Source organism: Heteronotia binoei, chromosome 20 (genome assembly GCF_032191835.1).
Source record: "Heteronotia binoei isolate CCM8104 ecotype False Entrance Well chromosome 20, APGP_CSIRO_Hbin_v1, whole genome shotgun sequence".
NCBI classification, from domain to species: Eukaryota; Metazoa; Chordata; class Lepidosauria; order Squamata; family Gekkonidae; genus Heteronotia; species Heteronotia binoei.
Window position 1 is genome coordinate 34,243,313 of NC_083242.1, and position 26,088 is coordinate 34,269,400.

At 48.4% G+C, this 26,088-nt stretch overlaps 1 protein-coding gene across 1 annotated transcript in view; it reads left to right on the plus strand.

Moving 5' to 3' along the window:
• The first annotated feature begins 2,212 nt into the window (after positions 1 to 2,212).
• Positions 2,213 to 26,088, plus strand: part of MYO15A (myosin XVA) — a 168,957-nt gene continuing 145,081 nt past the window's right edge. Inside the window, 6 exon segments of the mRNA XM_060260643.1 lie at positions 2,213 to 3,364; positions 11,878 to 11,960; positions 15,835 to 15,898; positions 19,206 to 19,315; positions 20,850 to 20,924; positions 22,921 to 23,011. Of these exon segments, the coding sequence (XP_060116626.1) occupies positions 2,213 to 3,364; positions 11,878 to 11,960; positions 15,835 to 15,898; positions 19,206 to 19,315; positions 20,850 to 20,924; positions 22,921 to 23,011 (1,575 nt within the window).

Here is a 26,088-nt window from a genome sequence, read left to right on the forward strand (position 1 = left end):
GGGCGGGTTCTTTGGCAACCTGTTGCAAAAGGCGAAGCCGAATGAGCAGTTCAAAACCCGGGCCCAGATTGTGAGCAAAGTCGCTGCTGCCACCAGCTGGCTGACCAGGAAATTCCTGGCCAAACGTGGCAGGTACATGTATGACGAAAGGGTTGCAAACGAGGCCTGGCTAATGAGGATTGGGGCCAAGAAGCTCCCTTTCCCCTCGGAGGCTGAGGTCTTAAGGCACCGGGCTAATATGAGGAGGCTGCCTGAAGCAAGCGCACTCTATGGCCAAACCCAGGAAGAATTTGGCTACTGGGAAAAAAACTTAGATGCCCCTTTGCCACAACTGCACTATGATAACTATCGAGAGGATGGCTACACTGATCCACAATCCTCTTCTCAATACTACTCTAACTATGATACTGAGTGTTATGACGGGTACCCAGATGAGGAATACGGGGCGTATGAAGAGCCAGTAGAGTACTATAACCACCTGCCGCAAGACCAGTATGGTTATCCCATGGAGGATGAGCAAGAATACGAGCCGACCACCAGTTATTCGCCCTATGAGCCTTACGATAACTATGCCGGTTATGAAGAGCCAATGGGGTTGAATGACCAATATACCCCTACTGAAGACCCCTATTACTCAGGGGCAGAAGATACAGAATACCCCAATGACTATCCTCTTAACGAAGCAGGCTACGGTGAGAATGAATGGCCTCCTCAAACACAGTCTTCATACAATCCTTACGCCTACCCACTGGATGATATTGTGGAGGAAGCTGAGGATAGTCGAAGAGGCTACCCCTCTGATTTATCTAACTCTTCCTTTTTCGAACAGCAAGGGATGGGAGAGAATTTTTCTCCTAAGTTGTCTTTGAACCGGAAGTTCCGTCTCTTCCCTCGGCCCCAGGTGAAGCTGTTCGGTATTGACAAACTGGATGTCCCCCTTCCTCCCTCGCCACAGTTTTCCATTGGCAGTTTTGATCAAGACGAGGAGAACTATGAGGAATCCGAACCCTTGACCTCTCCTTTTGCTCAGTTTGACGATCAGAATGTGGAACCTTCCAAGTCGCCAAAGATCTCAAAACTGTTAGAGAGCTGTTTCGGTGGTGCCCTTCCAAGGTCTGTTACCCCCAAACCAATTGCAAGGAATTTAGGCCCAAATGAAAAAAAATGCACCTGTAAAGCAAGGTCATCACCAAGCTTATCCGCAAGAGAATGTGGAAGCCCTTTGGGGCAATTCCTACAAAAATCCCTCACACAACCAAAACCCATACTAAAGCACCGGGGGACCAGAGAGCAGAACAGACCCCCAACGCCATCGCCAGTGAAGAAAGTTCTTTCAATGTTTAGTGGCAGCCAATCACTGGGGCAGTCTCTTCGAGTGGGAACTAGGCAGTTTGAAATTCCAAATTCAACTTCATCCCCTAAGCCTACAAGTCGGTTTGGGGGTCAGCAGAGGCACGGTGCCCCTCACCCTTCTTCTCACCACACAGCAAGGTTGCATAATGCCCTTCAGGAAGAACTACACAACACACTTCCATATGCGGGGTCGTCTTTCAACAAAAAGCCCCACCTAGGAGTCAGTCTTCCACCGAGGTCTTTAAGTCAGGAAGCCATTAACAACAACAATTCCCAAAGGCCTCCTTCCTCTCAGTTTTCTCAAAGAAATATCTCATCCTTTTCTTCAAAACAAGGTACAAGGTCATTTGGTTCAAGCAGGCCACAAGTGGATTTCCAAATACCTAAGATGAGTAATTCCTTCCAGCAATGGTCTGGAGGCCAAATGTCTTCCCAGGGGCCCTCTTCATGGTCAGAAACACTTTCTATGAGGAGAATGGGCTCAACACCAGCTGCCTCCTTTACTGCCCCATCACGGGGACAAAGGCCATCCACCCTATTAGAAGAGTCCTCATCTTCCCCTCGTACTACAGCACGTAATCCTTTTATACGTCGACGCACCCCATCATCTACTAGTTTAGGACCTGCTGGCAACCTAAGGAATGAGGACCATTTGAGGCAATCATCTTCTCAGGTCTCCCTCAAATCCAGTGCTTCTAAATTTCGGGATTCTCTTCGCAGCGTGAGCTCTGGTAGATATGCCCCAGCAGGATTTCATGATCCCACCACTGGGGGTTCTCAAGGTCCCGCATCACCTCAAACAACCCTCAGGCATTTTGGATCACCTCCTATACCAAATTCCCCACAGGCATTGGGAAGAATGAATCCTTCACTCGTTGATGTTCAAGGGAGGCTTCCCCAAGGTTGGAACAGGCAGCCTGAGCCCCCAACCGAAGCAGTGAAACCTTTAATGAGGAATCAGTTCATGAAGCAATATGGCCACCCATCTCCCGTTCTGTCTACTCGGAGCACGAGGACCTCCTCCCCACACATGCAGACTCGGCAAGGAACTCGTAGGGTCACCATCGTAGAATCTCCGGTTGACTTACCTTCTCGTGCCCAGTCTCTTGATGATATTAGTGGGCAGGTGATGGAGCAGTGGGTGCCACAGCAGAGGTGGGATCATGCTTCTGGGAACAAAATGTCAGCCCCCCAGACTCGTTCTCCCAAGATGGGAAGTAGTGGAAGTCTGAAGAGCTTATCAAATCTGCCTCCAACTCCTGTGTCCAGCTCTCCAAAGGACTTCATCAAGCGGATTGGTCAGCCTCTAGCTGGGATGGCGGAGATTGCTTCTTCCATCAAACACTCTCCCATAGGAAGTACGGGCAACACAGGGAAGGGGAGTACATATTCAACAAAGTTTGGTCAAGATCCAGGGTTGCCACCAGCTTGTTCCCTGCACCCCCATTCTCACAACCCTCCTTCTCCTGGTTCATCTCTGAAGCAAGTAGTAGAAGCCAATCGTTCTCGGTCACCCAGTCTGAAACAGGAAGCCTTGGGAGGCAATTTGAGCTACCCTGCTGCTGGGAGCAACTCTGGCACCCTGAGGGGGAGGCTCAATCGCAGTCCTCTGACCCAAAGATCCCCTCCGTTTCAAGCCATGGGAAGAGGAAGCGTGGCTTTTCAAGACCAGTTCAACACACCCAGAAGGCCTGCTCGTTCACTCGCTGAGCTGCTTGAAAGTGAAACAGACAATGGTACGGGGAGATACGCGGTCGTAATGCCACAGATGCAGAGGATAGGTTCTTCTTTAAGGAGGAATGCTCATCTGCAGAAACAACCTTGGTCTGACTATCATACCACACACGTCCACGAGATGCCAAATAAACGGGCCTCGGAGAAACTCTACCGCCAGCCTCCTGTGGAGGAATTCAGCCAGGATTCACCCAAACTGGGAAGCGGTGTGGCGTGGTACCTGACACGTGGGACAAAGTTGGCGGACAGTGGGCCAAATACAGGTTGGCAGTGTAAGGTAATTTAAGAAGTCACAATCCATTTTAGAGTGGAGGGGTGGGGTTCACGATATGGGAACCAATTAGAGAGAGGAGGAATTGTTGGGTTTCGCTATGAGAAAGGTTCCATTGAAGCGAGTTCCACAAGTCCCGATTCTCTTTACTTTTGGATCAAGCCCAGCCTTTGGACCTGGCTATGCACGGAGATGTCTGACAAGGCACAGAGGGTCAATCACAGCAGGGCTTTTTCTGTAGCAGGAACTCCTTTGCATATTAGGCCACACACCCCTGATGTCGCCAATCCTCCTGGAGTTTACAGTAGGCCCTGAACTAAGAGCCTTGTAAGCTCTTGGAGGATTGGCTACATCAGCGGGGTGTGGCCTGATATGCAAAGGAGTTCCCGCTACAAAAAAAAGCCCTAAATAAGGCCAACTATCACCAAACTAGACTTTTTTTAGCCCATGCGCAGAAGCATACTGTGCACTGCGCTGCAATACCGGTCAATCGCGTTTCTGATCTCTGTGTCTGCCGGATTGCACTGTGGTAAGGCCAGACGCAGCCAGTGAAATTCCAGAACCCACCAGCTGGTTTCGGTAAGTGCTAGAACAGATTCACTCATCTGTGTTCCTTGGAGAGACTGTTATGTGAATTCGGGGTTATGGCGCTGACATCCACTAACGCTGTGCTCTCTGGAGATGCTTAGGACAAAATCTTTGCAGGCTCATTTTCTTACAGGGAAGAGGTCCGGTCTAGGCTTGCCAAGTCCAATTCAAGAAATATCTGGGGACTTTGGGGGTGGAGCCAGGAGATTTTGGGGGTGGAGCCAGGAGATACTGGCAGTGCAGGCAAGAGGAAGGGACTGCACACCTTTTAAACGTCTTCCCTTCATTGGAAATAATGAAGGATAGGGACACCTTCTTTTGGGGATCATACAATTGGACCCCCTGGTCCAATCCTTTTGAAACTTGGAGGGTGTTTTGAAGAGAGGTGCCAGATGCTACGCTGAAAATTTGGTGCCTCTACCTCTATAAACAGCCCCCCAAAGCCCCAAATCAATTCTCCATTGTGCCCTATTGGTCTCCATAGTGCCCAGCGGACATTTCCCTCCCCCCCTTTTCTGATGACCCAGAAGCAGGGGAGGGCCTCCAAACCGGGGGATCCCCTGCCCCCACCTGGGGATTGGCAACCCTAGTTCAGCCTCTGACTCATGGGAATCACAGAGGCCAATATTTGATCCGCTCCCTAATTGGGGCCACCAAGAAGAGGGGCATGAGGGGTACAGCATTCCAAAGCACATGGTTGCTTGGGGAGCCAGGAAAAGTGCCACTAAGTTGGGAGATAGTATCAGCAGATCAGTTCCAATTAAGTGTCTTGCATGTTTTCTTTCAAGTTGTTCCCAATGTGGTGTAGGGTTGCCAATCCCCAGGTGGGGGCAGGGGATCCCCCAGTCTGGGGGTCTTCTCCCCACTTCAGGGTTATCAGAAAATGGGGGGGAAATGGAAATATCTGCTGGGCACTCCATTATACCCTATGGAGACCAGTTCCGATAGGCTTTGATGGAAAATTGATCCATGGATATCTGGGGCTCTGGGGAGGGGGGCACTTTGTTGAGGTAGAGGCACGAAATTTGCAGCATAGAATCCAATGCCTCTTCTCAAAAGAACCTCCAAGTTTCAAAACGATTAGACCAGAGGGTCCAATTCTATGAGCCCTCAAAGAAGGTGCCCCTTTCCTTCATTATTTCCAGTGGAGGGAAGGCGTTTAAAAGGTGTGCGGTCCCTTTAAATGTGATGGCCAGAACTCCTTTTGCAGTTCAGTTATGGTTGTCACAACCTTGCTCCTGGCTCTGCCCCATTGTCTCTTTGCTCCACCCCCAAAATCTCCTGGCTCCACCCCCAAAGTCCCCAGATATTTCTTGAATTGGATTTGGCAACCCTAATGAGGTGTGGATGGCGGAAAGAATGTTTGCATGGGAATTGGCTCGTGGCTGACTTGATCCCCATTAAAGGAGACTGGTCTATCTTCTCTCCCCGTTCCCAAAGTCGCTGCCCACGTGTGCTACCATTCCAATCCCATCCCTCAAGCACAGATCTTTGTATTATTTCGCAAATCTGTTTGACTGGTAGTAGCCGTGAGGAAATATGGGTTCAATCCAGACTCAATTGGCAATTTCCCATCGATTCGCCCTTTGAACTAGAAGAAGAAGACTGCAGATTTATACCCCGCCCTTCTCTCTGAATCAGAGACTCAGAGCGGCTTACAATCTCCTATATCTTCTCCTCCCCACAACAGACACCCTGTGAGGTGGGTGGGGCTGAGAGGGCTCTCACAGCAGCTGCCCTTTCAAGGACAACTCCTGCGATAGCTATGGCTAACCCAAGGCCATTCCAGCAGGTGCAAGTGGAGGAGCGGGGAATCAAACCCGGTTCTCCCAGATAGAGTCCGCACACATAACCACTTAACTAGAGACATCCCCATCTGGGGCTCTGGGTCTGAGAGCCGATTTGGTGTAGTGGTTAAGTGCGTGAACTCTTAGCTGGGAGAACCGGGTTTGATTCCCCACTCCTCCACTTGCATCTGCTGGAATGGTCTTGGGTTAGCCACAGCTCTGGCAGAGCTGTCCTTGAAAGGGCAGCTTCTGGGAGAGTCCTCTCAGCCCCACCCACCTCACAGGGTGTCTGTTGGGGGGAGAAGATATAGGAGATTGTAAGCCGCTCTGAGTCTCTGATTCAGAGAGAAGGGCGGGGTATAAATCTGCAATTCTTCTTCTTCTTCATCTCATTCTTTGAGGTTCCTTATCCCCCACCCCCAAAGCAGAATTTCAAATAAATCAGCAGGTAGTGGTGGGAAGGGGAAAGCAGGAAATTCTGTTCCAGGGTTGGAAAATTCGACACAAATCCAGCCTTAACGGTGGACATCATAGAAGATGAATTTCAGCTCTCTTTTAAAAGCTGTGATCTGTCTCTCGCTTAGATGAGTCCCCCCCATTTATAATTCCTTTAAGATTCTGAGGGAGACAAACATGGTCCCCAAATAGTCCTACTCTACAACTGCGCTGTGGAATCAGAGCTGGTACTATCTCCGCCCCGCCCCCCTCCGCCCCATTCCTGGGCAGTTAACATAGGATTGCCAAGTCCAATTCAAGAAATATCTGGGGACTTTGGGGGTGGAGCTGGGAGACTTTGGGGGTGGAGCCAGGAGATATTGGGGGCGGAGCCAGGAGCAAGGTTGTGACAAGCATCATTGAACTCCAAAGGGAGTTCTGGCCATCACATTTAAAGGGACTGCACAACTTTTAAATACCTTCCCTCCATGGGAAATAATGAAGGACGGGGCACTTTGTTTGGGGGCTCATAGAACTGGACCCCGTGGTCCAGTCTTTTTGAGACTTGGAGGGTATTTTGGGAAATGGCACTGGATGCTATGCTGCAGATTTGGTGCTTTTACCACAAAAAACGCCCCCCCCCCCGAGCCCCAGATACCAGTGGATCAATTCTCCATTATACCCTATGGGAATTTGTCTCCGTAGGGTATAATGGAGTGCCCAGCAGACATTTCCCTCCTCCCCCCTTGCTTTCTGATGACCCTGAAACGGGGGGAAGGCCTCCAAACCAGGGGATCCCCTGTCCCCAACTGGGGATTGGCAACTCTAAGTTAACCACATATGGCTGTGTGGAAATTCGGCAGCCGAACGTTCGGGGGAAAGCGTCATGGAAACGCTCAGCCTGTTTACCGCAGCTCAGGCTTCATAAAACGGGCATCAGCAAGTCCAATTTTAAAAGGTGGCAACTGCTACCCTATGATTAAAACCGAGCCATTGTTCCTTCCGAGAGGCCGCCGGCCCGCAGCCAGCCCAACAAAAGAGCAGCATGTAAATTCGGGGACTTGATCTCTCACACAGAGCTGGGCTGGAACAGAAGGGAAGTTTTAATTAGAGTGCAGTTGGCCGCCTGCAGCCTGAATCGTACAAAGGCACACGGAGGGGGACGCAAAAAGCTGACATCTCACGAGGCAGAATCGGTTGGCGAATTTTTGTCTCATAAGAACAGGAGAGAAGCCATGTTGGATCAGGGCAATGGCCCATCCGGACCAACACTCTGTGTCACATAGTGGCCGGAAAAACCAGGTACCATCAGGAGGTCCATCAGTGGGGCCAGACACTAGAGACCTTCCTACTGCTGCCTCCCCCAAGCACCAAGAAGACAGAGCATCACTGCCCCAGACATAAGAGAAGCCATGTTGGATCAGGCCAATGGCCCATCCAGTCCAACACTCTGTGTCACACAATGGCCAAAAAAACCTATGCGCCATCAGGAGGTCCACCAGTGGGGCCAGGACACAAGAAGCCCTCCCACTGTTGCCCCTCCCAAGCACCAAGAATACAGAGCATCACTGCCCCAGACAGAGAGTTCCAACAATGCACTGTGGCTCATAGCCACTGATGGACCTCTGCTCCAGATGCTTATCCAATCCCCTTTTGAAGCTGGCTATGCTTGTAGCCACTGCCACCTCTCACGTCAATGGGGGGCACCTGAGGTTTTCTAAGCCTTGGGTCACCAGACTGGTTCTTCTTTTGGTGAGCCAAAGCCTATCCTACTCCGAGAACCAGTTCTCCAGCCGTGCTGGGTAAGCAACTGTTTGGCATGGTCACTGGGAGGGGAATGGTTTGCTCCCCACTGTTGAAAGTGCGAGAGATGGTGGGTTTACCACGGTGCCCAGTTTGGAGTAGTGTAGTGGTTAAGTGTGCAGGCTCTTATCTGGGAGAATTGGGTGCAGCTCCTCCACTTGCAGCTGCTGGTATGACCTTGGATCAGTCATAGCTCTCTCAGAGCTGTTCTGCTCAAGAAGAGTTTCCATCAGGGCTCTCTCAGCCCCACCTACCTCACAGGGTGTCTGTTGTGGGGAGGGGAAGGGAAAGGAGATAGTAAGCTGCTCTGAGACTTCTTTGGGTAGTGAAGGGCAGGGTATAAATTCAATCATCATCTCCTTCTCCTCCTTCTCCTTCTCTTTCTCCTCCTCCTCCTTTTTTTTGGTGTAGCGGTTAAGTACACAGACTCTTATTTAGGAGAATTGGGTTTGATTCCCCACTCTTCCACTTGCAGCTGCTGGAATGCCCTTGGGTCAGCCACGCTCTCACAGAGCTGTCCATGAAAGGGGAACTTCTGGGAGAGCTCTCTCAGCCCCACTTACCTCACAGGGTTTCTTCTCCTTCTCCTTTTTCTTCCCCAAACCAGCCTCAGGAGGATGGGACCGGTCTGCTCCCAGGCTTACAAAACTCTAAGTGGCCAACTGTACCTTTGGTCCTGGCTTCCTGAAGGTGTCCACTGTTGGAACCAGGAAGCTGGATTAGATGGACCACTGGCAGGGTTGCCAACCTCCAGGCGGATCCTGGAGATCTCTCTGAATTACAGAGAGTCAGTGTGTTGCCGTGGTTTAGAGTGTTGGGCTAGTGTCTGGGGGACCCAGGCTCAGGTTCCCTCTTGTGCCATGGAAGCTTGCTGAGCCAGTCATATTTTCTCAGCCAGGGTTGTTGTGAGGATAAAATGGAAAAGAGGAGAACACTAAAAGCCGCTTTGGCTCCCCAAATCGGGAGAAAAGTGGGGTACAAATGAATGAATTGCTTGATTTCAAATTGGAACAGTTTCCCTATGAAGAAAGGTTAAAACGCTAGGGGCACTTTAGCTTGGAGAAAGGTCATAGAATCGTAGAGTTGGAAGGGACCTCTAGGGCAGGGGTGGCCAACAGTAGCTCCCCAGATGTTTTTTTGCCTACAACTCCCATCAGCCCCAGTCATTGGCCATGCTGGCTGGGGCTGATGGGAGTTGTAGGCAAAAACCATCTGGAGAGCTACCGTCGGCCGCCCCTGCTCCAGGGTCATCTAGTCCAACCCCCTGCACAATGCAGGAAATTCACAAATACCTACCCCAAATTCACAGGCTCTTCATTGCTGTCAGATGGCCATCTAGCCTCTGTTTAAAAACATCCAAGGAAGGAGAGCCCACCACCTCCCGGGGAAGCCTGTTCCACTGAGGAATTGCTCTAACGGTCAGGAAGTTCTTCCTAGTGTTGAGCCGGAAACTCTTTTGATTTAATTTCAACCCATTATTTCTGGTCCTACCTTCCAGGGCCACAGAAAACAATTCCACATCATCCTCTATATGACAGCCATTCAAGTACTTGAAGATGGTGATTGTATCACCTCTCAGCCGCCTCCTCTCCAGGCTAAACATCCCCAGCTCCTTCAGCCTTTCCTCATAGGACTTGGTCACCAGACCCCTCACCATCTTCGTTGCCCTCCTCTGGACCCATTCCAGCTTGTCTATATCCTTCTTAAAATGTGGTGTCCAAAACTGAACACAATACTCCAGGTGAGGTCTTACCAGAGCAGAGTAAAGCGATACCATCACATCACATGATCTGGACACTACAGCCCAAAATTGCATTTGCCTTTTTAGCCACCGCATCACACTGTTGACTCACGTTCAGCATATAATCCACTAAGACCCCTAGATCCTTTTCGCACAGACTACTGCTAAGACAAGTCTCCCGCATCCTATAACCATGCATTGGATTTTTCCTACCTAAATACAGAACTTTACATTTATCCCTGTTAAAATTCATTTTGATTTTAGCCCAGTTTTCCAGCCTGTCAAGGTCATCCTGTATCCTGTTTCTGTCTTCTTCTGTGTTTGCAACCCCTCCCAATTTAGTATCATCTGCAAATTTAATAAATATTCCCTCTATTCCTTCATCCAAATAATTAATAAAGATGTTGAACAAAACAGGTCCCAGGACAGATCCCTGAAGCACTCCACTTGTCACTCCTCTCCAAGAGGATGAGGAACCATTCACAAGCACTCTTTGGGCGATCTGTCAACCAGTTACAGATTCACCTAACGGTAACAGAATCCAAACCACATTTTACCACCTTGTCAACAAGGATAGTATCTGGAACTTTATCAAAAGCCTTACTGAAATCAAGATAAACGATGTCTACAGCATTCCTCTGATCCAGCAAGGTAGTCACTTTCTCAAAAAAAAGAGATCAGGTTAGTCTGACATGACTAAAACGTCCTTCACATTGAAAAATTCCTTCCCCCACCCCCACAGAACAAGATGAAAATTCAGCAGATGGAAATTCAGCAGCATACTCTATCTCACGAGACGTCAGCTTTTTGTAACCCCCTGAGTGTGCCTGAGTGTGCCTTAGGGACAAAATTAAGTCAGAGGTCTTTCCCTTGACAGAAATTTTCTATCCATAGAGATTTCCCCCAAAGAAACTGATCTCTTTTGTCTGGAGATCTGAAATGTACTGGGTTCAGAGACGTTCAACAGCAAACATCCTTTATTTACAATCACACTACAACACACAAGGCAGCCTTTTTTGGCATATATAATATAAGATAGAGGGCCGGCCAGGTTACATAATAATACATAATCCGTACAGAATAAAATTAGGATTACAAGGTAAAAACAAAGTAGCGACATAGTAAAACCTGATAGTACTACTTATCAGGACAAGTAACCATAGCTCTATAAAAAAAATCTTTGCTACTGATTCTGTTATTTCCGGATCAGAATTATCAAGCAAGAAAAGCACCTTTAAATCATCAGAGGTCTCTAAAATTTGGGCCAATATGAGGTATAAAAGATCCCAGCGGGACACTAAATAGAGAGGACATTGGAGAAGAACATGGGCAACAGTCTAATCACACTACAGCAAGACAACATGGCGGGGTGGGGTCCCTGCTTATATTTCCTGGAACAACCACTTCTCAGTCCAGTCCAATCCTGAACAGTTAAAGTTCACGCCACAAATCTTAATAGGCGGTCAGTAGTCCTTCCCTAGTCAGGTGACCCGCAGTTTCCTTCAGCTCACCTGAGAGTGCTAGGTATGCTGTGCTGGGATTTCAGGGATGGAAATGCAGTACACAACAAGATCAGTTGTAATTCCTGAAAATCTCCAGGTCTCACTTGGAAGCTGGCAATCTAGTATTGGCCTACCTTCCAAAAAAAAAAAAAACCCACCCCTCAATGTGGCATAAATACAGGCTTTCTACTTTAGCCGATGTGAGGCTCAAGGGCCAAATAACACTGGGGACTCTAATCTAAGCACAGGAGTGGCCAAACTGTGGCTCCGGATCCACATATGGCTCTTTCACACATATTGTGTGGCTGTTGAAGCTCCCACCGCCCCGTCAGCCAGCTCGGAGAAGGCATTTGTCTCTTCTAAATCACTTCTCCAAGCTGGCAGCTTGGAGGATGTATTTAAAATTAAAGTTGCTTTCTTTCCACCTCTCCCCCCCATCTATTTGCCTGCCTGCTTGCCTTGCGGCTCTCAAACATCCGACACTCATGTCTTGTAGCTCTCAGACATCTGACGTTTATTCTATGTGGCTCTGAACGTTAAGCAAGTTTGTTCACGCCTGTCTAAGCGCATTCCAGGGACGGCCTTTCTTGCGGGAACCGTCTCTGCTTCGGGGCTGGTTCTCTGAACTGTCACTCATCTCTGCGGGGTCTTTTCTCTCTACAGATGCAGTCGGTCCACACCTTGCAAGCCGGGAGCTTTGCGTTGCCACAGGGAGACAGAGGCGTGGAGGATATGACCCAGCTGGAGTAAGTGGTCATTGTGGGAAGGGGAATCTGCACGGATATAGGGGATTTGAACAAATATGGGGAATTCACCGACTACCGTGCGAATGTTGACAGATGTTCCCAAACCCAGACTGACTTCCCACTACCCTTATTCCGCTCTCACGCTCCTATTCTCCGCGAGGCTTCCAAAAGATTTCACACTCTCTGCCCCGGGGCTGCAATTCGCTTCGCCATTTTCGCACGGCAAACAGAAACTGGTTGTTAGAAGATCTTGTTTGCTGCGCGGAAGAGGCAGAGCGAGCTGCAGCCTCGGGGCAGCTAGTGCGAAATCCGGCGGGAAATTAAAGGTGCTTTCTTTCCACTTCCCATCTATTTGCCTGCCTGCTTGCCTCGCAGCTCTCAAACATCTGACGCTCACGTCTTGTGGCCCTCAGACATCTGACTTTTATTCTCTGCGGCTCTTACGTGAAGCAAGTTTGGCCACCCCTGTCTAAGAGCCAGTTTGGTGTAGTGGTGAAGTGTGCGGACTCTTATCTGGGAGAACCGGGTTTGATTCCCCACTCCTCCACTTGCACCTGCTGGAATGGCCTTGGGTCAGCCAGAGCTCTGGCAGAGGTTGTCCTTGAAAGGGCAGCTGCTGTGAGAGCCCTCTCCAGCCCCACCCACCTCACAGGGTGTCTGTTGTGGGGGAGGAAGGTAAAGGAGATTGTGAGCCGCTCTGAGACTCTTCGGAGTGGAGGGCGGGATATAAATCCTATATCTTCATCTTCTAAGTGCATTCCAGGAATGGCCTTGAGGAGCGTGGGAGCGAGGTAAGGCTCGTGGGAAATCGATCTCAGAGATTCACTGACCTATGAATATATGCCATTGTCACCGTTAACCTGTGTGTGGCCCCAAATGGGAGGGAAAGGATATTGGTGTGTTCTAAAGTTTCCTACTAGGGTTGGGAAATTTCTGCAGGTTTGGAGATGGGGCAGACCCCAAGGAGGGTGGAGTTTGGTGAAGGGGAAGGAGCTTAGCGTGGATGCATTGTTATAGATTCTGCGGCACAAAGCTTGCATTTTATCCAGGGAAACTTCTCCTTGTCATCTGGGGAGCAGATGTAATCCAGGCCCCACCTAGAGGCTGATGAAAAGCCTAGAGTTCCACAGAGAATGACTCAACCGACAACAAAAAACTGTGGGAAAATGACAAAAAATTAATGAAAAATGCTTCAAAATTGTAATAGAGGATTAAACACTTCAACGTCACACATTTTCTGTTCTGGTTGCCGCACCTAAAAAAAGATATTATAGCATTGGAGAAAGTCCAGAAAAGGGCAACTAGAATGATTAAAGGGCTGGAACACTTTCCCTATGAAGAAAGGTTGAAACGCTTGGGGCTCTTTAGCTTGGAGAAACGTCGACTGCGGGGTGACATGATAGAGGTTTACAAGGTAATGCATGGGATGGAGAAAGAAGAGAAAGAAGCACTTTTCTCCCTTTCTCACAATACAAGAACTCGTGGGCATTTGATGAAATTGCTGAGCAGACAGGTTAAAACGGATAAAAGGAAGTACTTCTTCACTCAAAGGGTGATTAACATGTGGAATTCAATGCCACAGGAGGTGGTGGCGGCCACAAGCATGGCCACCTTCAAGAGGGGGTTAGATAAAAATATGGAGCAGAGGTCCATCAGTGGCTATTAGCCGCAGTGTGTATATATATGTGTGTGTGTGTGTGTGTGTGTGTATATATATATATATATATATATAATTTTTTTGGCCACTGTGTGACACAGAGTGTTGGACTGGATGGGCCATTGGCCTGATCTAACATGGCTTCTCTTATGTTCTTATGTGACACAGAGTGTTGGACTGGAGGGGCCACTGGCCTGATCCAACAGGGCTTCTCTTATGTTCTTCTGTGACACAGAGTGTTGGACTGGAGGGGCCATTGGCCTGATCCAACATGGCTTCTCTTATGTTCTTCTGTGACACAGAGTGTTAAACTGGATGGGCCACTGGCCTGATCCAACAGGGCTTCTCTTATGTTCTTATGTGACACAGAGTGTTGGACTGGAGGGGCCATTGGCCTGATCCAACAGGGCTTCTCTTGTGTTCTTATGTGACACAGAGTGTTGGACTGGATGGGCCATTGGCCTGATCTAACATGGCTTCTCTTATGTTCTTATTTTCACATATCATTCCATATAACAGCACATTATCAAAATGCAAAGTATAAAGTACAAGGAATAAATATTCAAAAGTCCTTGCAGTTAGTCCATATCCAGTTTGAAATCCTTGAAAACTATTAATTAACGTCCCAGTGTCTCAGGAATGTGCTATGCTGGAAGTTGATAAGTGGAATCCGTCTCTCAGATGAAGACATTTGAAACAGTATTACAAGCTTTGCTGTTTGAGGCTTATGGCCTTCCGCTATATAACAAACATCTTTAAAGAAAGGAAGTTTAAAGCAACGTCTTAACATCATACATTCTTTGCTGAAGAACAAGAATTATCTGCAATTGCAACACACTGGACACTGGCACTTTAATTAATAGTTTTCAAGGCTTTCAAACTGGATATGGGCTAACGGCAAGCACTTTTGAATATTTATTCCTTGTACTTTATACTTTGCATTTTGATAATATGCTGTTATATGTAATGATGTGTGAAAATGTGTGAAGTTGAAGTGTTTAATTCTCTATTGCAGTTTTTGAAGCATTTTTCATTAATTTTTCGATATTTTTCCACAGTTTTTTGTTGTTGGTTGACCCACCTGGAGGTTGGCAACCCTAGTGTCTTCACGAAAAAACATCTGGGGACAGAGCTGCCAGAATAAAAAACTCTGGGAGATTTTGGAGGAAGTTCCTAGGGATGTTGGAGTTTGGAATTGGGATGATGTTACTTCCAGGTCATGGTCTAGGAATTTCACAAATCTCTGTTAACACCCATAACGATTGGGAAAATTTGTAGATCATTACTCGGTAGTGATTTCATATCTTCCCCAAACTCTACCCCCAAATTTCCAGGCGATGCTCTAGGAATTTCTCCAACCGGGGAAATTCCTAGAGCATCGCCTCTAAGTTTGAGGGTAGAATTTGGGGAGGATATGAGGTCACTACCGAGTAATGATCTATGAGGTCACTACCGAGTAATGATCTATGGTTTTTATCATAGAGATGGAAGAAATGCTTAAATGGAGTGTCTCCTGGAAGCAGCCATTATTTCCCATTTAATTTCTCAGGACAGGGGGATTTAGACAGAGCGTTGTCTGCTGCACATGAGTAAATGTGTAAATAAAAAAAACGCTTAGAGACACCATAAATTTTAAACAACAAAACAGTGTAAAGTAGAGGTCAGTGGTGTTCTGACAAAGCTTGCACGTAGACAAGAGCATGTAGCAAAAAGACATTCACAGAAGACAGTTCAAAAGCAGTCTTTCCAAGGAGTAACAATATTCCAGTATTTAGTTTGCGGAGCTAAAATAAGCCCTTCCAAAGACATCTGTTCTAGCTATCAAGATGTTTCATCCGTCTTTCTTCAGTTTGGAAGCTTATTTGTCACTGGAATGAAAAATATACATACATGTCATATTAAATCGTCATACAATCGTCACAAAATAGTCAGCTGTCAAAACGTCATAAACGGAACTCTCACCTCAATTTTACAATACAGTCACAGGAGACCAACAAAGTTCAGAACATGTCTGTTAGGTTTCCAGGTTCTCAAAACTCTGGACTAGAACCTTGTTACGACATTTTAAAAAAAACCAACAGGCAAGCTTAATTAAGCCAACAGAAGCGTAGCTAAAGGGCCCCTAACTATACAAGTTCAAGCTAACTATACAGACAAAAAAACCCACCAAACATATGAGGAAAGTGCTGCTAATCAATACTTTTGTGTCTGTTTCAGAGAACTCCATCAAGGGATAGTCCTTCAAAACATCAGAAAGAGGTTCGAGCAAGGGCTGATTTATGTAAGCTGGTTGCCTATCGTGTATCTTTCGGTTGATATCATGTACCGTATTTTTCGCTCCATAAGACGCACCTGAGCATAAGACGCACCTAGTTTTAGAGCCGTTTGTGTGAATTTAGAGGCATTTGTGTGAATTTTTTGCAGTATTCGCTCCTTAAGACCCACACACTTTTCCCTCCACTTTTTTTTTTGGGGGGGGGAGTGAGTCTTATGGTGCAAAAAATACAGTATCTTTCTGTTCACTATACCGCACTGCTTTCTGTGGCAGAAAGCGCAGTGTAGGATCCTGAACTAGAGAAAGGAAGGTTCAGATTCCTGCAAAGTCCCCCCCAAATACCTGGAGAGCTTTGGAATAGACACTTTTTGCCTAGACCGCCTCTCAGGATTGTTGTGAGGATAGCATAGAACAGGGGAGGCCAAACTTGCTTAACATAAGAGCCACAAAGAATAAACGTCAGATGTTTGAGATCCGCACCTTGCAAGACATGAACATCGGATGTTTGAGAGAGGGAGGAAGGAAGGAATATAGAGGGGGGGGAGGTGGAAAGAAAGAAACTCTAACTCGGTTGGCTTGGCTTGGAGAAGTGATATAAAGAGACAAATGCCTTCTCCAAGTTGGACAACAGGGTGCTGGGGGCTTCAAGAGCCACACAATATGTGTGAAAGAACCACATGGGGCTCCAGAGCCACAGTTTGGCCACCCCTGGCATAAAATGTGGTGCTGGAGAAGACTCTTGAGAGTCCCTTGGGCTGCAAGAAGATCAGATCAGTCAGTCCTAAGGGAAATCAACCCAGATTGTTCCCTGGAAGGTCAGATGCTGAAGCTGAAGCTGAAATACTTTGGCCACCCAATGAGAAGGGAGCCCTCCCTGGAGAAGACCCTGATGCTGGGAAAGACAGGAGGCAAAAGAAGAAGGGGACGGCAAAAGAGGAGATGGCTGGACAGCGTTATTGATGTAACAAACATGAATTTGAGCAGACTTCGGAGGATGGTGGAAGACAGGAGGGCCTGGTGTGACTTTGTGCATGGGGTCGCAAAGAGTCGGACTCGACTGTGCGACTGAACAACAACAGCATAGAATAACTCCCATCCCCCCCCTGCAATGTAATGGTTTGCTCCTATCCCAAGGACAATTTTATATCATATCATTACAGACCACTCTGTGTTATATCCTCTTATGCCCTGCCTAGTTTTGACGGATATATTTTTAAATTATTGCCTTGGATTGTTTTACTGGTGCCTTAATGGTTAGGGCTTGCTTTTATTGTACGCTTGGTTTTGTTTTATCATCGTGAGCTGCCTCAAAGGCGTCCACAGAGGTCGCTCATAAGTCTTTCCAAATTGGTTACTTATATGAATAAGGAGGTTGAGGGCCAGACTAGACCATCCAGCAAACCAGATATTTGGAAATCAAAGAGGGAAAGCTAAAGAGTGCCTGGAAAGGCTCTGAAAGAAGCCGCCCAATTTTGCAATCCCCAGTGGGCAGCATGGGAGCTACTCACAAGTAAGTGCCCCAGTCTCAAACTAGTGAAGCACTTACTCAGCACTTAGCATTTCCCTGAGGTAGCTACATCTCCCACTAGAGCTGCTGTGGAGTAGTGGTTAAGAATGGCAGATTCTACTCTGGGAGAGCCGGGGTTGATCCTTCTCCACATGCAGCCAGCTGGGTAACCTTGGGTTAGTGACAAGTTCTCTCAGAGCTGTTCTCTCAAGAGCAGTTCTCGAAAGAGCTCTCTCAGCCCCACCTACCCCACAGGGTGTCTGTTGTTCTCTGCTGTCGTTGGACAGGCTGGTGCAAAACTGGAAGTGATGTCAACATGATGCTCTAGGATTCATCCTACTGCTAGGTTCCCCAACATGGAGGCCATGATCACTGTAGAGACCACTGACATCTTTCCTAGTGCCTGTCAAGTGTTTCTAGAAAGTGGGTATGGCCTACATTTCCCAGCCTCCTGCTGGGGATGGGGTTTCCCTAGGGCTACTAAGCCCCTAGTCTGAGGCTTCCCCCACCTGGGAGGTTTCCAAACCACCCGCCCACATTGAGCTGGCAGGGGGAACCTCCCCCGACGTCGCCGGCATGATGATGTCACCCGGAAGTGACGTCACGCCAGCGACGTTGTGCGGCCTCCACTCTAGGCGTTTCCGGGAAACTCTATGGTTGGTCTAGGCATTTGGGTGGGAAAACTCTATGGGACAATAGGTACCATAGAGTTTCCCTCTTCCCAAATGGCTACAGCACCTGGGAAAACCATCAAGTTTTCCTGGAAATGCCTAGAGTGGACACCGCGTAATGTCATGATGGTGTCACGTCTGGATGACGTCATTGTGCCGTGTGCGCTGTGTGCGAAGATAGTTCTCCTCCAGAGGCAGCAAGGTACTTGGCAACCCTAGGTTTTCTCCAATTTCGGGCCCTCCAACCCGCTGGCACAGAACTGGCCAGTAGGGGGAGCCCCACCCCTGAAGAGCTTTGTCGGCACCCCATGTGCTATCATTGTGCAAGGCATGTTGTGCAGGGACGCGCTAGCATTAGGGTTAAAGACTCTATGGCATCATAGAGTTTTTTTTACCCAAATGCTAGAGCACCCCTGCGCAACGAGCCCGGCACAATGATGTCACTTGCAGGTGATGTCATCATGCCCCCACATTTTGCTCATACGAGGGAATTCCCCCTGCCAGCAGCCAGGTAAGATCTGGCAACCCTAACGTCTTTTCCCAAACAAGGCTTCCAATTGGACATTAGAGATTTGATTGGCTGTGCAGATTTTTAAGAACATTGCTGGGACAGCAGCTGCCACCACAGCACATGGATCTTCACTGTCTGAGGTAAACCGTGGCAGCCATTTTGTGGCTGGCTCCACCTCCAGTGGCAGCCATTTTGTGGCTGCATCAACTCCACTATGTCAGAATTCCAAAGGTGCCCACAGGCCAAAAAAGGGTGGGGAACCCTGCCCTTGAGTGTGACCCCAGTACAACGGCATCACTTCTGATTTTGCACTGGAAGTGACATCGTCAGGGCTTTTTTCATAGAAGGAACTCCTTTGCATATTAGGCTACACTCCCCTGATGTAGCCAATCCTCCTGGAGCTTACAGGGCTCTAAGTACAGGGCCTCCTATAAGCTCCAAGAGGATTGGCTACACCAGGGGAGTGTAGCCTAATCTGCAAAGGAGTTCCTGCTACAAACAAGAAAAGCCACGGACATCATACTTCGATCCAACACGGATGAAATTGTCCTGCTCCCGCTGGGTTGGCGGCTGTGGCTAATATGTTCGAAGTCTCCTGTCTTCTGAAATTTCTTTCCCTCCCAGACGTACATAGGCAGCATCTTAGTATCGGTGAATCCCTACAAAATGTACGACATCTACGGGACTGACCAGGTGCTGTTGTACGAGGGGAAAGCCCTTGGAGAAAATCCGCCGTAAGTCTCTGCTGATATAGCGATCTATTTAAGGACAACACTAGAGAAAGGGGCAGGGCTGCCTGTCTCTAGGTGAGGCCTGGAGATTTAGTATTATAACTGATCTTCAGCCAACAGAAATCAGTTTGTCGGGGGTGTGTGTGTGTGTGGAAATGGCTGCTTTGGAGGGCAGACCTTGCTGAGGTCTCTGGCCCCTAAATTGCTAGGTAGATGTCCCTCAGTTCCTTTGGGGGGTGGGAGAGAGCACACTCGATTTCTGCTTTAAAAATGAGCCCGTTTCTATTGGGATATTTGGTTAATAGAGCAGAGATTTGCCTAGGGGTGCCAAGTCCCACCCCCAGCCTTCGACGGGGGACTTGTTTCACGCGCGGGGCGCAATGACGTCACTCGCAAGTGATGTCATCGCGCCAGCGATGTCACACGCCAGCCGCTCTAGGCATTTCCAGGGAAACTCTATGGTTTCCCTAGACGCTCTAGCATTTTGGGAGGGGAAAACTCTATGGTTCCTATTGTACCATACAGTTTCCCCTTCTAAATTGCCAGAGCGTCTGGGAAAACCATAGAGTTTTCCTGGAAATGCCTAGAGCGGCTGGCGTGCGACGTCACTGGCATGATGACATCACTCGTGGGTGACGTCATTGCACTGGCGATGTTGGGAAAGGTTCCCCCCGCCGGCCCACACCTCCCGGGCGGGAGAACCCAGACCTTGGTAGCCCTAGTTTTACCCAGTCATAGAAGCATGATAGTAATCCCCAATTGGGGGCAGGAGATACCCTAGTTTGAAGGCCTTCCCCCCACTTCAGGGTTATCAGAAAGGGGGGGGAGGAAACGTCCACTGGGCACTCCATTATACCCTCTGGTGACCAGTCCCCATAGGGTATAATGGAGAATTGATCTACGGATACCTGCGGCTCTAGGGGACTGCTTTTTTCAGGTAGAGGCACCAAAGTTTCAGCATAGCATCTGGTGCCTCTCCAAAGCTTGTGGAGGGGGGAGGAAACTCAGTGTGGATGTGATGTCCCTCTAGGACTTCCCCTAAACTTTATGGCATACCATAGAACAGGGGTGGCCAAACTTGCTTAATGTAAGAGCCACGTAGAATAAATGTCAGATGTTTCTGAGCTGAAAGACAGGAACATCAGATGTTTGAAAACCACAAGACAGGAAGGAAGGAAAATAGATTGGGAGGGGGAGGGAGAGGTGGAAAGAAATCAATTTTAACTTTAAATGCATTCTCCGAGGCGCTGACTGGCTTGGCTTGGAGAAGGAATTTAAAGAGAGAAATGCCTTCTCCACGCTGGCTGATAGGGGCAGGAGGGGGCTTCAAGAGCCACACAATATGTTTAAAAGAGACACATGTGGCTCCCGAGCCACAGTTTGACCACCCCTGCCATAGAACCATAGAGTTTGTCCTACGTTTCCTCCTGATCTCTGCGGTCTTGAGATCAGTTGTCATCTTGGAGGAATTTCAGGCCCCGCTTGGAGCGCAGCATCAGCAACCTTAGTTTTAATTCTCTTTTTCTCCCCTCTGCAGCCACCTTTTTGCAATTGTGAACATCGCCGTCAGCAAGCTGAGAGATGCCAAACTCAACCAATGCATTATTATCAGGTGAGCGTTTGGAGATATCCCTCCCCCCCCCCCAACGCATCTTCGTATTGATCGTCTCTTTCTTTTGGAAAGGTGCTCAGCTGCTAAACCCACAAAGACGTGCTCTCCTGGTCCCCTTTGGTTTGGTTCATCTCCACAAAACTGCAGTTTTCTGGGTCATTGCAAGGAATGTAGTATCACCGGGGTGATTTCTATTTTTCTGGGAACGGCTACGCTCCGAGCTTGAATTGATGGGACAGCCCTATTCTCTGCACCTTCTCACCAAAGAATTCTGGGTGCTGTAGCTTGGTGAAAATATTCCGCCATGCCCTGGAGACGGTAAACGTCTCTTGAAAATTATAGGATGCATCTGATCGCAGGCTTGCAGAAATCTAAACTCCCAGTGTCTACTGGCCACTTGTTGGAAGGCAACTGAAAACAAATCAGCCAGTATCATAATGCCCCTGTATAAATCGATGGTGCGGCCTCATTTGGAGTACTGTGTACAATTCTGGTCACCGCACCTCAAAAAGGATATTATAGCATTGGACAAAGTGCAGAAAAGGGCATCTAGAATGATTAAAGGGTTGGAACACTTTCCCTATGAGGAAAGGTTAAAGCGCTTGGGGCTCTTTAGCTTGGAGAAATGTCGACTGACGTGATAGAGGTTTGCAAGACTATGCACGGGATAGAGAAGCCTGAGAAAGAAGTCCTTTTCTCCCTTTCTCACAATACGAGAACTCGTGGGCACTCAATGAAATTGCGGAGCAGTCGGGTTAGAACAGATACAAGGAAGTCCTTCTTCACCCGAAGGGTGATTAACACGTAAGAACATAAGAACATAAGAGAAGCCATGTTGGATCAGGCCAACGGCCCATCAAGTCCAACACTCTGTGTCACACAGTGGCAAAAAAATTTATATACACACATACACTGTGGCTAATAGCCACTGATGGACCTGTGCTCCATATTTTTATCTAAACCCCTCTTGAAGGTGGCTATACTTGTGGCTATACGTGGAATTCACTGCCACTGGAGGTGGCGGTGGCTACAACTATAGACAGCTTCAAGAGGGGATTGGATAAACATACGGAGCAGAGGTCCATCAGTGGCTATTAGCCACAGCTTATCGTTGGAACTCCCTGTCTGGAGCAAGTAATGCTCAGTATTCTTGATGCTTGGGAGGGGCAACAGTGGGAGGGCTCCTAGTGCCCTGGCCCCACCGATGGTCCTCCTGATGACACCTGGTTTTTTTGGCCACTGTGTGACACAGTGTTGGACTGGATGGGCCACTGGTCTGATCCAACATGGCTTCTCTTATGTTCTGAGGCTGACCACTGTTGGAAACAGGAAGCTGGGTTAGATGGATCATTTGTTTGATCCAGTAGGACTTTTCCTGTACAGTGGCAGACGCTGCTTCAGTGTCTCTCTGTAAATGGTCTCAGGAAATATCTGAGGACTTTGGGGGTGGAGCCAGAAGCTTTTGGGGGTGGAGCCAGGAGCAAGGTTGTGACAAGCACAATTGAACTCCAAAGGGAGTTCTGGTCATCACATTTAAAGGGACCGTGCTTCTGTTAAGAGTTAATGGAGGATAGGGGCACCTTCTTTTGGGGCTCATAGAATTGGACCCCCTGGTCCAATCTTTTTGAAACTTGGTGGTTTTTTTGAGGAGAGACTCCAGGCACTATACTGAAAATTTGATGCCTCTACCTCAAAAAAGAGCCCCTCAGAACTCCAGATACCCATAGATCAATTCATTATACCCTAGGAACCTGTCTCCATAGGATATAACGGAGTATCCAGCGGATATTCCCTCTGCCCTTTTTTGCTAACCCTGAAGTGCAGGGAGGACCTCCAAACCAGGGGATCCCCTGCCCCCAACTGGAGGTTGGCAACCCTAACACCAATCTCTCTCCCGAATGGTTGTCTACTCTCAAGAGAAAGTTGTGTTTTCTAAACGATGCTAACCTCAATCATTAAAAGAAGGATCTTTCTCTCCGGTTCCTTACTTTTACAGTGGTGAAAGTGGATCAGGCAAAACCGAAGCCACCAAACTGATCCTCCGTTACTTGGCCGCGATCAATCGCAAGCATACTGCGACCCAGCAGGTACGAGATCTAGGGCTTTTAGGCAAAGGCTGTGGTATTAGTGTGAATGCTGTAACCCCGTTTCTAAGCTAGGGAATCCCTGACGTTTTTTGAGCCTGAGAACATCTTTGGAATTCTGACACAGCCACAAAATGGCTGCCATAGGCGGCGGAGCCAGCCACAAAATGGCTGTCCCAGGAGGCGGAGCCAGCCACAAAATGGCTGCCACAGCTTCCCTTCAGTCACTCAGTGAAGGCCCTTGTGATGTGGTGGCAGCTGCTACAAAACGATATTTTTTTTAAAAAAAAAAAATTGCACAGCCAATTAAAACTCCAATGGCCAAAAAGAAATCTTGCTGGGCGAAAAATAGGGTTGCCAAGTCCAATTCCAGAAATATCTGGGGACTTTGGGGGTGGAGCCAGGAGACTTTGGGGGTGGAGCCAGGAGACACTGGGGTGGAGCTGGGAGCAAGGGTGTGACAAGCATCACTGAAGCCCAACGGGAGTTTTGGCCATCATACTTAAAGGGACTGCACACCTTTCAAATGCCTTCCTTCCCTCCACCCTCCCCTTCTCTGATTTTACCTCAGAGGCGGAGCGGGCGACGCCGCTGCGCAGCTGCCGCCTCTTCTCCGCTTCACTGTAGCTGCTCCTCCGAGATGGGCTCAGGCTGAGCCCATCTCGGAGGAGCAGCTACGGTGAAGCGGAGAAGAGGCGGCAGCTGCGCAGCGGCGTCGCCTGCTCCGAGATGGGGCGGCTCGCCATGCTCCTTGGCACCGTTTCCCCCCTCCCCCCGCTTCCGTTTTTTTGGGGGAGCGGGGGAAGAGGCTGCAAAACCTGGGGTCCCCCGCCAGGGCGGGAGGGTTGGGAAGCCTAGCAAAAAGCCCCATCCACTTTCTAAAAACATTGGGTGGCCCTTCCTGGGAAGGTGGGCCCCTGCTACAAGCATCATTTGGCACATTGAAGGGGACAGTACAAGTTTGGAGTGGGGGGGGGCGCTGATAGAATACAACATTCTCCCCCTTTATGTGAACATGTGGTTGATTTGCATCCTAACTGCGTCTTCCTCCCTCGCTCTGACGCTGATCTACGCGCCCTTTCTTGCACCAATGGGTTCTTCCGCTTCTTCTGCACGCTCCCGTAGATAGAGGTATGGCGCAGTGGGGTGTGCAGTGTGACTGTTTGGCTTGGTTTGAAATGGTGTGACGCCAGAAATGGGGGAAGGCATGTTTGTGTTGGGCTGGCCCCGGAGCGGTGAACCTCTTTCCACACCTGCTGTGTGCTTGCTTTCCACACCTGCAGGGCTTGCTACCCCTGGGATGAGTTCATCTACGTTTCCTCTTTGCAGATATCAGAGTTGGGTTGGGAGTCCCCACTTTATGCCTTGCTAGATATGAGTTGTGGGTTCTCCTCGGTGCTTTGGGACACTCACACAGCCAGCCTAAGCTACCTCACAGGGTTGTTGTGAAGATGAAACAGAGTGGCGAATGAAATAAACTGCTCGGAGTCTTCTTTGGGGAGAGAGGCAGGGTGCACACAAGATAAATCCCTGTGTACCTCATTCAAAAATCCACAACATTTTTAATGCCAATGAAGGTTTTTGGAATTGGAATTGAATTGAAACGCACAAAGTTAGTGAACATTGTACACAGACATCAGCAATAACTCACCAAAAACAACAGTTAGTGCACAAAAAACTCAAGCAATCAGGGCAGGAATACCTGTCAATATCCTGTTTCAAAATCTTCTTTAGACTGTAGAAAAAGCCCTCTGTGAAACAATGGAGATGTCAGGGAGTGTGCCCTAATATGCAAACAAGTTCCTGCTGGGTTTTTCCTACCAAAAAAAGCCATGTGTGAAACAATGGTGATATCGGGGGGGGTGTGTGTGTGTGGCCTAATATGCAAATGAGTCCCTGAGTAAAACAATAGTGAAGTCAGGGGGTGTGCCCTAATATGCAAATGAGCTCCTGCTGGGTTTTTCCTACCAAAAAAAGCCCTGTGTGAAACAATGGTGATTTCAGGGGTGTGTGGCCTAATATGCAAATAAGTCCCTGCTGGGCTTTTTCTACAAAAAAAGCCCTGTGTGTTGCAATCATTGATTCAGAAACTTTCTTAACCTCTGGTTCTTTGCACATTCTTTTTTTCCCCTTCTCTATTCAGAGGTTTCTCCTCCTTTCTGGTTTCTGATTTCATTCAAGAATGCAGCTGCGGGGTGTTTGGAAACGGGCTTTATCCTGCCCCTTTTTCTTGTGCTGAAATAGTTCCAGGGTCACTTTTAGGGCCAACAGGGGAAATCACATGTACGCTTGTGCATTTACCCAGTGGGCCAAATTGCACACCTTTCAGGAGATGGAAGCCCCCAAGACTGTTGTGGTCAGAACACAGCAGCACACATAGGAACTGCAGACCCACAACTCACATCAGACTGTTACACCTGGTGGGGACCACCAGAGTTACCTCACAGTTGAGTTAGTGTGAGTTACTCACAGTGTTTCAGCCTCTAGCTCACACTAGCTCAGGAGGAAAAATGGCAAACGAATTTATACAGTAGCTCACAGTTTTAATGCCCCAAGTAGCTCACAAGGTAGAATTTTTGCACGCAAGACTCCACAGCTTAGTGGGAGCATATCCACAGCCCACGTGCTCTGTAGACTAGCTGTGGAGTCTTGTGAGCAAAAATTCTACCTTGTGAGCTACTGGTATGAAAGTTGTGAGCTGCTGCATACATTAGTTTGCTCTGGAGCCATTTTTTCCTGAGCTGAGACAAAAATGTGTGAGCTGGAGGCAAAAAAAGCTGTGAGTGAGCTCACACTAACTCAGGCCATAGAGTCCACCTTCCAAAGCAGCTGTTTTCTCTGAGGGAACTGATCTCTGTCACATGGAGACCACCTGTTATTCCAGGAGATTTCCAGCCACTGCCTGGAAATTGGCAACCCTGACTCCCCGCCACAGCCCATAATACCAAAACCTGAACACCCATGGACCTGCTTTCTACTGAATCAGACCTTTTGTCCATCAAGGTCAGTCTTGTCTACTCAGACTGGCAGCAGCTCTCCGGGGTCTCAGACCTTTCCCATCACTTCCTGCCTGGTCCTTT